Source organism: Stegostoma tigrinum, chromosome 3, assembly GCF_030684315.1.
Source record: "Stegostoma tigrinum isolate sSteTig4 chromosome 3, sSteTig4.hap1, whole genome shotgun sequence".
Taxonomy (NCBI): domain Eukaryota; kingdom Metazoa; phylum Chordata; class Chondrichthyes; order Orectolobiformes; family Stegostomatidae; genus Stegostoma; species Stegostoma tigrinum.
In genome coordinates this window covers 5,961,071-5,972,488 of record NC_081356.1, presented here as the reverse complement: position 1 = coordinate 5,972,488, position 11,418 = coordinate 5,961,071, and the positions used below count along the sequence as shown (strand labels likewise).

Here is an 11,418-nt window from a genome sequence, read left to right as displayed (position 1 = left end):
CTGAAGTTATCGTTTGCCTAACTATAGGAACTCATTGATCTGCAGGCCAAGAAGACATTACAGAGCTGTTCCTACAACACAAAGGAACAGATCTAGAAGGAGTCAATAATTCTTTCACAGCATAAAGATGTAGAAATATGTGATTGATATCTGTGCATGTGAAATCATGGCCCAAGCTGACCCAAATAGTCATTGCACAAATATACAGCAAGATCTTTATTTAGCAGAAGCAAAAATTTACAAATAAACTGATGATCCCCAGTTCTTAGCTTCAATACAGCAATCAACCCATTGCAGTTTATATCCTTAAATCTAGAAATTTCTTTACAATTTGTATTCCACGGTATTATTATTATAAGTTTAAGACAGCTTTATTTCATTTCTTAAAATTGGTTACACATTATTACAGACATTTTGTTGCTTTAACCTCAGGAATATCTTGTTTTACAATTATGCCAAATGCTTCATAGGTTTGGTCTGCTCAGATATTCGCAATGGTTGAATTTCCTGCACCAAATATTTGTTTACACCAAATTTGGGTAAAGTTCAGAAGTGGAGCAAGAGCAGCTGCACATTTTGTCCCACAGAGATCCAGTAACAGCAGAAATGCTTTTACAGTGACTAGGTGTATCATATTTAGGTTGTAGATTCATGCAGATGTTTGCAGATATCGTTACCTCTAAGTTAACTGAACATCTATTCTTATTCCTAGTGATACATCTACATTAATATTTTGTTTCAACAAGTTAATACAATACAGCTGACCTTGCCATTTTATCAAAAATCAACACTTTCATCGACCATAAAAATATTCCAAGGTTCAAAAGAAAATGTCACTTTTGCATTTGTAAAATTTATTTAATATTTCTTTTACACAGCAGCCTCTGCAATGTTAAATCTATTCATTGAACTTTGCATGTTTTGAGTATGCTTTATTAAACTGTGTTAATCAAAAGTACGAATGGAAGTGTTTATATACTATTCACAAGACAAGTTTAACTCTCTTCCATTGGCCAGAAAGGAATGGCAGAGTGTGTAAAATGGAGGAACTTTATTTCCCACTCATCCCAATCTTATCCCTGTTGGTTTTGGTGGCCCACAAGATTCCAGATGGATTTTATCTGGAACCTTATTCGTGGATGCAAATCAAGGTCTCATAACATATGTGTGACTCTGATGGAATTTGGCTTCCTCACGTAAGTGGGGCTTCAGCTTTTAAACCCAGGTGTAGCTGCTCCTCCAGATTAAATCTTGCTGCCATCAGTCTTGTCTCATTGCTGTTGCGTAGCTCTCAAATATCTGATCCTCAACAGCCTCTAACTACCAGTTGTTGCTTTCCGCTACAAACTGCTGAGCAGCTGACCCAGTCCCATATGGGACTACGCTGCACCCCAAATGACTTCCTTTCAGTTGTTAAGGTCAATGATGTATTCCTTCACATTGGAAATGGTAAGCATTTAGATTGTTTGATGTCAAGTCAGCAATTTAAAGCATTGCCATTCCCTCTAGAATTTTGAAGAGATGTCCAAGATAAATGACATTGACATTGTGTTAATGTTAACACACAAAATGCAGATTAATCTGTTACAAAATATAGGAATTGCATGTATGGGCTGTGCAATGTAGAAGACAGGATAGATATACTTTAAATGCTACTGAACGATAAAATTCGGCAACTGTCCCATCTTGATCCTTGGTCTGTGATGAGGAAACTGAACTGATCCAGTAGATCAGTTGGTGGCAAAATGCTACAGGTGGCATTAATGTCTCTGGGCAATGAAAACTGCCACAAGAGTTGTGCTGCCACTTTTGGAAAATGAGCCCTGTCAATATTAGATGACATTGGAATCAGGTACAGATCTGCTGTTTCCCTACAATTAAATATCCTATCATAGAATCCCTGCAGTGTGGAAATAGGCTATTTGGCTGAAGAAGTCCAATCCAACTCTCCGAAGGGCATCCCATCCAGACTCACCCTCCTACCCTACCGCTGTAACACTGAGTTCTGAGGAAAGGCCACCGGACCTGATACATTAAATCTAATTTCTTTTCTTCACAGATCCTACCAGACCTGCTGAGCTTTTCCAACAACTTCTGTTTAGTTACTGATTTACAGCATCTGCAGTTCTTTCGGCTAATTTTTTTTTTACAGACAGCAAACTCCCCTACAGTGCAATGTGATAATGACCAGATTATCCTTTTCTTTTTGTGATGGTGTTTAAGGGATCTCTATTGGTTAGGACTCTCAGGATTACCTCCCTGGTCTTCTTTGAGTTAGAGACATGGGAACTTTTAAAGCCACATGCACAGGCAGATGTCTCGTCAGAAAGAGAGCACATCCTATAGTACAACACTCCCTCAGTACTGCCCTGGATTATCAGCCTTGGTGTTTGTGCTTAAAGCCTGCAGGACCACCTTGTAATTCAGAGGCAAGACTGACATCCACTGAGGCACAACTGATGCTTCTGCTCGAATAAGCTCTGTGGGACAGTCCCCAATGATCCATTAATAGTCCCTACATGGATAAATGTAACAAAAAACCTGCTAACGTTTTTACATTTGTTGCACAAGTTCTTTCTCCTGGGGTCGCAGTAATTTCTAACCATGACATTCAAAGTTATCCCTCCTCCCTTCAACTCAACTTGCTGACTACCACCGCTAACAAACCAGCCCATTCCCCGTCCTTCTGAAATCCTCATCTGTGTTACAGCACACACAATTCATGGGTGGCACTTAAATGTGATCCACTTCCAAATTTAGCTCTGGTTCAAGGTTAGTGTGGACCAGAAGGCGGTACAATTACTATGCCACCTTGTATCTGATGGGAACACAAGGCAAAATTTTTGACTTACATTTTCAAAATAGAAAAATGTGTTCCATCACAATTATGTTGGGACAATTGCTTCAGATACTTCAAGGCATTGTTAACAGTTTTCTGACAGTATCTAATTTTATACTAGCTCTGGGAGACATTCTTTGTTACCATTTTGAGTTTTACTGTGTCTCTTCACTGCTCTGAAAGATTTTGCACATGCAGAAAGTTCTAGATATTTTTCTAAAAAGCCTGTTCAGAGATGTTATTAAACACCTTAAACCTGGCCTCCTGGCTCAGAGATAGGGATGCTATCACTTTGTCACAAGAACCATGCAGGAAGTTCCACCTTGTGAAGCACCCTGCCATTAAAAGACATGACAATGACCAAATATGAAAAGTGAAATCAAGCCAACATGCTCTTTAACTTCAGCATTACTCATGTTTTCAACAAGAACATCAACAAATTTCAACACTAAATGAAAGATTAACTCTCGAGAAAAATGGAGGTAGTAACAATAAGAGCAAATGACAAAGATAAGTGAATAAGAGTCAAAAGAATGCAAGTGATGAAAATAAAGTCAACAGCAAAATACTGGAAGTTGTGGAAATCTGAAACAGAAACAGAAAATTTTGGAAATAGTCTGCAAATCATACATAATAAGGTGGACAGAAGGAAACATCATCTACATTTCAGGTGAGCAGTTTCTTTACCTCATTCCTTCCTGTTATCGAGGGCTCCAGATTCTCTCTCTAGTAATGGGTGATTTACAAATATTTCTTTCAATTTAGTATACTGTGTATTCCCTGTCTCATTCCCATCACAGAAGATGGAGAACAAACTGGGTGATCAATTTGTTAAAGAGTCTGTTTGATACATTGGCATGATCCTAAACTTCCTGCTTGCCATCAATTTTATTCTCCTGACCATTTCTACTTTGCTCATTTTGCCTCATATACTGTTATATGTAAGAATCCTACATGTTTCAGTGAGTTCACTGTCATTCTTCTAAACTCCAATGAGCAGGCTCCCAACCTATTTAGCCTTTATTCATAGGACAATCCCTCCATACCAGGGATCATCTTCATGAACTTTGTCTGAATTGCCTCCAATGAAACAATATCTTTCTTTGGCCTGTCCTTTCGTGAATGAATGCAATCAGGACCAATTTTGTAATTATCAGTCCTGGGTCATAGGGAATGTCTATATTATGTGGATATGAAAAAAGTTAATGTTATTCTTGAGACTGTTGCTAATCAGTTATATCTGGACAGGTAAACCTTGAGGCTGGTTTCAAACATATTTCACTGCACATGTGATATCATAAACATTATTTCCCCTTAACATTACAGGCAGATAACGATGAAACGTTATTTAGAACATATAAGCAACCTAGAATGATTCTGAAGTTGACTAATTGAGAGGTAAGTATAGAGTTAAGAATTGTTGTCTGAATCACAAGTTAGGATTGATAGCCAATATGCTTTCTTGACATCCACTACTTTTTATAGAATGCACAGTTTTAATTTCATGGAGCAGAGTTTGCTCATACTAGCTTTGTCTCAGTTCCAGCAACAGCTGTCTTGGTCTCCCATTCAGACCAGAAATTTAACCTACCTTGATTGCAAGCAAATGGGTGAATAATTTGCAATTGATTATCATGGTGTTTAATGGCCAGTATTTACTATACATTCAAAAATTTATCTTAAGGTATTCATTATTGATGAGGAGAAATTTATGAATAGATTCAAATGTACAGCTTTGCAAGGTAATCCTTATGTATAACATATTCACAAATGCTTATTCTCGACTCATTCTTACTCAATCAAAATTGTGATGTTTCTGTGACAGCTACTGAGTCCGTTTTGTCTACATCAAATGCTCCATTGATATATGTTTCCTTTATCTTGGATTCCTCCTTCTCAGATGCAGCAGGTTCCAGAGCAAATGGATGGACTACGTTGATGCCACTCGTGAGATCCATTTGTTGTAGTTCTTTACTGGACAGCTTCTCCACAATCCCAGCTCCAAAAGAGTCTCCAAGTACATTCACCATTGTCCGAAACCGATCCCTGAGGAAGCAGCCAAAAGAGGTTATGGATCAGAAGCAAACACAGTGAGTATCTTTATGAAAATATTGACTCTTTCTGACCATTCAATCTGTAAAAATGTGACGGTCTTGAGCTAATGTGAACATCCATTTTTACATATTTTGGAGTAACCTACATCACAAAACAATTTGACACATAATTTACTCCATTTCTTTTCCTAACAATTTCTCAGTTTCCAAAAAGTACTTTTTGAAATCCAACAATCGCTCCAAATATTTTGACTTTGTGTTGCTTTCCTCTCAAGTTCAGCACCACTAGACATTGCAGTGTCTCCAACACTCAATGTTTAGTTAATAATAGTGTGAGACAGAAATCATAAAATTCTCTTGAGCATCTGCCACTGTAATCTTTCACATGCTACCATGTTAAATTTATCTCCCTTTCCAAAGAAGCCCTGTCATGATGAGATACGAGCATAATTTTAAAAATTAGTTTAGCGCAAAATCATAGATAAACAAGATACAGTTCTCTGTGAGATCAATAATAATATCCCATGGAAATTGAAAGAATGTGAGCGATACTAATGATCTGGTCAAAAGACAAACTTGATGTTAACTAGCCTTCACCTAACTAATATTCTGTTTTGAATGTAAACTCTAGAGGTTTGTGCACCTAATCCATGAGTCTGAGATAGAGAACAAGATATCCACTTAAGACTGATGTTTGTGGGAAGAGTTGGGGTGGTGTAGGGGTTAGTCAACTGAGCTAACAATCAGCTATCTTTGATAAAAATGCTTCTTTTTCACCTGACGATCTTAATGTTGAGCTACCAGCCATGAATGAATCAATGCTCGGTCATTCAAAACATCAGGCATATGGCCTGCATGCTCACTTGTCTGCATGAGTGCAACTCCAACAACACTCAACATGCTTAACACCATCCAGGACAAAGTGGACTGCTTGATTGGCATTACATCCATAAACATTTACTCCCTCCACCAACGACAGCCAGTGTATACTGTCTATAAGATGCGCTGCAAAAATTCACCAACGCTCCTTAGATGGCACTTTGTAAACTGACAAATACCTCCAATCTAGTAGGACATAAGGACACCACCACATGCAAGTTCTACTCTGACCCACTCACCTCCCTGACTCAGAAATATATCACCATCCCCTCAGTGTCGCTGGGCAAAATACTGCAACTCCCTTCCTAATGACGTTGCCAGTGTGCCTGCACCAAGTAGACTGAGGTGGTTGAGGAAGACAGGTCACCATCACTTTCTCAAGGGGTAACTAGGGGTCGGCAATTAATGCTGGCCCAGCCAACATTATCCATGAGTGAGTAACAGTAAAAGAAAAAAAAACAAACTTATAAAATATAACAAGTGATACCAGGCTGCCATGAACCATTCCAAACATGTAGTCTGCAGTAAACTCCATGAGAAGGCCACCTCAATCCTAAAAGATGTTTACAGAATATGAGTAGTCAATCATCTCTTAAATAGGCCCGCAAAACATACCATAGGAAAATATAATGTAAATTGGTAAAAGAAAGGAGTTTGTATCCATCCAGCAGAAACGTAAGATGGAAGAGATTGATTCCTGTTCAATTTGTGTTAATTGAATATTAATTGAATTTAATTGTGTTCAGGCAGGGATTGTAACTGGGAAAGTCAATGATGTCTTTGAAAAGGAACACAGTCAAACGGATGTGATGGGGGTAAGGAATCTACATAAATAAAGACTTATTTAGGTATGTAAAGTTTTGTTTCTGTAGTATTTTTCATGAACTGAGCTGAAATAGGACTTTTATCTAATAATGTAGAAAATGAAAACAGCACATTTATTTGATGCTATCATTAAATTGAGTGATTATTATATTAAACATAGAACATAGAACATAGAACAGTACAGCACAGAACAGGCCCTTCAGCCCACGATGTTGTGCCGACCATTGATCCTCATGTATGCACCCTCAAATTTCTGTGACCATATACATGTCCAGCAGTCTCTTAAATGACCCCAATGACCTTGCTTCCACAACTGCTGCTGGCAACGCATTCCATGCTCTCACAACTCTTGAGAGGATTGTGATGGCACTTTGGAGCAGGGTAGTGGATTGGAGGCATATTTGTTTGTTGTAAGTAGGGAAGACCCCATCGACCTACAGTCAAGTGTAATTAATACAAAGCTAACAAAGTGGTGTCAAAGGCTATATTGTATAGCAGGCTTCAAGGTTATGTCATGCTTCAATATATTATGTAGTAGTAACTACACATTTACCACCAGTAATTATGCATGTGATAAAGTTAAGGTATGAACCTGCAATGCCAATTTTGAGTGATACATTTGTAAAGCACACAGAAAATTATAAATAATGGTGCAGAACCTGTGTAGGGAACAAAAACTTTCTTTTAAGCTCAAGTAGGTCATCCGGTCATAAGGTCATACACACAGAAACAAACTCTTTGGTCCAACTTGTCATTGCCGACCAAGTTTCCCAAACTAAACTAGTCCCCTGTGCCTGCTTTTGGCCCGTATCCCTCTAAACCTTTCTGATTCATATACCTGTCCAACTGTCCTTGAAATGTTGTAACTGTACCTGCATCTACCATTTCCTCTGGCAGCTTGTTCCACATAGGAAGCACCCTCTATGTGAAAAAGTTGTTTCTTTTAAAACTTTCTCTTCTCTCACAAAAAAAAATGCCCTCTAGGGTCCGCCTGATGATCAAACTCGTAGAATCATGAACATTATAACGCTCCTCTGCGACAACATTTATCAACTTAATTTAAGTAGCAAATATCATCCAGAAGTCATCTGTTGTCATGATTAGATTCCTCGGTGCTGTCCAGAAAGGTATAAGTTTGATTGATATATACATATATTGTTATGTGAAACTTTGGGCATGTTTCAAATAGACATGTTAACAACGTCCTATATATATATATATACAATGAAATGCAAGTCTATTTATGTATGTTATTTGAGAAAGTTTGCAAAGTACCTTGGGCATTGAATGCATGCTGATCCTAAAGAAAACCAGCAACTTTGTAAAACTGATTGACCTGATTTTATTATAACAAAGTGTGAAGCTGGATGAACACAGCAGACCAAGCAGCATCGTCGGAGCACAAAAGCTGATGCTTCGGGCCTAGACCCTTCATTAAAGAGTGGTATGGGGAGAGGGTTCTGAAATAAATAGGGAGAGAGGGGGAGGCGGACCGAAGATGGAGAGAAAAGAAGATAGGTGGAGAGGAGAGTATAGGTGGGGAGGTAGGGAGGGGATAGGTCAGTCCGGGGAGGACAGACAGGTCGAGGAGGCGGGATGAGGTTGGTAGGTGGGAAAGGGAGGTGTAGCTTGAGATGGGAGGAGGGGATAAGTGAGAGGAAGAACAGGTTAGGGAGGCGGGGACGAGCTGGGCTGGTTTTGGGATGCAGTGGGGGAGGGAGAGATTTTGAAGCACGTGAAGTACACATTGATACTATTGAGCTGCAGGGTTCCCAAGCGGAATATGAGTTGCTGTTCCTGCAGCCTTCGGGTGGCATCATTGTGGCACTGCAAGAGGCCCATGATGGACATGTCATCTAAGGAATGGGAGGTGGAGTTAAAATGGTTCGCGACTGGGAGGTGCAGTTGTTTATTGCGAACCAAGCGGAGGTGTTCTACAAAGCAGTCCCCAAGCCTCCGCTTGGCTTCCACAATGTAGAGGAAGCCACACTGGGTACAGTGGATACAGTGTACCACATTGGCAGATGTGCTGGTGAACATCTGCTTAATATGGAAAGTCATCTTGGGGCCTGGGATGGGGGTAAGGGAGGAGGTGTGGGGACAAGTGTAGCACTTCCTGCGGTTGCAGGCAAAGGTACCAGGTGTGGTAGGGTTGGAGGGGAGTGTGGAGCGGAAAAGGAAGTCACGGAGAGATTGGTCTCTCCGGAAGGCAGACAAAGGTGGGGATGGAAAAATGTCTCACCTTCTTCTCACCTATCCCCTCCTCCCACCTCAATCCGCACCTCCATTTCCCTCCCAACAACCTCATCCCGCCTCCTTGACCTGTCCGTCCTCCCCGGACTGACCTATACCTTCCCACCTCTCCACCTATACTCTCCTCTCCACCTATCTTCTCCTCTCTCCATCTTCGGTCCACCTCCCCCTCTCTTCCTATTTATTTCAGAACCCTCTCCCCATACCACTCTCTAATGATGGGTCTAGGCCCGAAGTGTCAGCTTTTGTGCTCCTGAGATGCTGCTTGGCCTGCTGTGTTCATCCAGCTTCACACTTTGTTATAATTAAATCAGGTCAATCAGTTTTACAAAGTCGTTGGTTTTCTTAAGGATCAGCATGCATTCAATGCCCAAGGTACTTTGCAAACTTTCTCAAATAACATACATAAATAGACTTCCATTTCATTGTATATATATATAGGACGTTGTTAGCATGTCTATTCATTTCAGAACCCTCTCCCCATCCCCCTCTCTGATGAAGGGTCTCGGTCCGAAACGTCAGCTTTTGTGCTCCTGACATGCTGCTTGGCCTGCTGTGTTCATCCAGCTTCACACTTTGTTATCTTGGATTCTCCAGCATCTGCAGTTCCCATTATCTCTGACCTGATTTTATTGTTGCTTTTCTGTGATGTCAAAGGTAATAAATTCCGTGGTTGCCGTGTGTCAGCATTTGCAAAAGACAAAACAAAAAAGAAACCTAAAGAACTGGAGATAACAAGGTGTGGAGCTGGATGAACACAGCAGGCCAAGTAGCATCTTAGGAGCAGGAAAGCTGACATTTTGGGCCTAGGCCTTTCATCAGAAATGGAGTAGGGGAAGATGTTTCTTAAATAAATAGGGAGAGAGCAGGAGGTGGATTGAAGATGAATAGAGGAGACGATAGGTAGAGAGGAGACAGACAGGTTAAAGAGGCGGGGATGGAGCCAGTAAAGGAAAGTGTTGGTGGGGAGATAGGGAGGAGTTAGGTCAGTCCGGGAGGACGGACATGTCAAGGGGGCAGGATAAGGTTAGTAGGTAGGAAATGGTGGTCCAGCTTGATGTGGGAATAGGTGAGAGGAAGAACAGGTTAGGGAGGCATGCCGAGCTGGGCTGGTTTTGGGATGCAGTAGGGGAGGGAGATTTTGAAGTTTGTGAAGTCCACATTGACACCATTGGGCTGCAGGGTTCCCAAGCGGAATATGAGTTGCTGTTCCTGCAACCTTTGGCTGGCATCATTGTGGCACTTCAGGAGGCCCAGGATGGACATGTTGTCTGAGGAATGGGAGGGGGTGTCAAAATGGTTCGCAACTGGGAGGTGCAGTTGTTCATTGCGAACCAAGCATAGGTGTCCTGCAAAGCGGTCCCCAAGCCTCCGCTTGGTTTCCCCAATGTAGAGGAGGCCACACCGGGTACAGTGGATGCAGTATTCCACATGGAAGATGTGCAGGTGAACCCCTGCTTAATGTGGAAAGTCTTCTTGGGCCTGGGATGGGGGTAAGGGAAGAGTTGTAGGAGCAGGTGTAGCACTTCCTGCGGAAGCAGGGAAAAGTGTCCGGTGTGGTGAGGCTGGAGGGGAGTGTGGATTGGACAAGGGAGTCCCGGGGAGAGTGGTCCCTCCAGAAGGCAGACAAGGGTGGAGAGCGAAAAATGTCTTTGGTGGCGGTGCTGGATTGCAGATGGCGTAAGTGTCAGAGGATGAGGCATTGGATTTGGAGGTTGGTGGGGTGGTATGTGAGGACGAAGGAAATCTTTTTTGGTTGATATTGCGGAGGCAGGGTGTGAGGGATGTGTTGTAGGAAATGCGGGAGACATGGTTAAGGGCATTCTCAACCACTGTGGGGGGAGTTGCGGTCCTTGAAAAACGAGGACATCTGGGATGTGCGGGAGTAGAATGCCTCATCCTGGGAGCAGATGCGGCGGAGGTGAAGGAATTGGGAATAGGGGATGGAATTTTTGCAGGAGGGTGGGTGGGAGGAGGTGTATTCTAGGTAGCTGTGGGAGTCAATGGGCTTGAAATGGACATCAGTTTCTAGCTGGTTACCTGAGATGGAGACTGAGAGGTCCAGGACGGTGAGGGATGTGTTGGAGATGGCCCAGATGAACTTAAGTTTGTGGTGGAAGGCGTTGGTGAAATGGATGAACTGTTCGAGCTTCTCTCCTTAGATGCTGCCAGACTTGCTGAGTTTTACCAACAATTTCTGTCCTTGTGCTTACAAAACTCACGTCCATTCTGCAGCCTGATTGCGATTTGAGAGGCCCCCACATTGTAACACTGGGTTCCTTTAATTTCATGTAAAATTTGAACCATCAGACTCTCTGCCATGGTTTGAATGGCTTTTGACCTGCAATTGTGGAACAATTTAGTGCACCAAACTGAAACTATAAGAAAAATACTGCGGAATAACATCTTGGCCACTGCATGCAATTCTCTTTTACTGAATAAAAGTGTATTAAAGATCAGTTGTTAATTTTAAATGAGAGATGTTTCGTTAACCCGAGGTCCGAAAGGGATTTGCGCCAAAGGCAGATATATGGAGTCGGGCCACAGATCAGCTATGATATCACTGAA

General features: G+C 41.6%; 1 protein-coding gene across 1 annotated transcript in view; it reads right to left on the bottom strand.

Moving 5' to 3' along the window:
- Nucleotides 1-203: 203 nt before the first annotated feature.
- slc1a1 (solute carrier family 1 member 1) overlaps nt 204-11,418 on the bottom strand; it is a 64,948-nt gene continuing 53,733 nt past the window's right edge. The window contains exon 12 of the mRNA XM_048527510.2: nt 204-4,885. Within this exon, the coding sequence (XP_048383467.1) occupies nt 4,639-4,885 (247 nt within the window). The 3' untranslated portion in view covers nt 204-4,638. The remainder of the gene's footprint in view (nt 4,886-11,418) is intronic.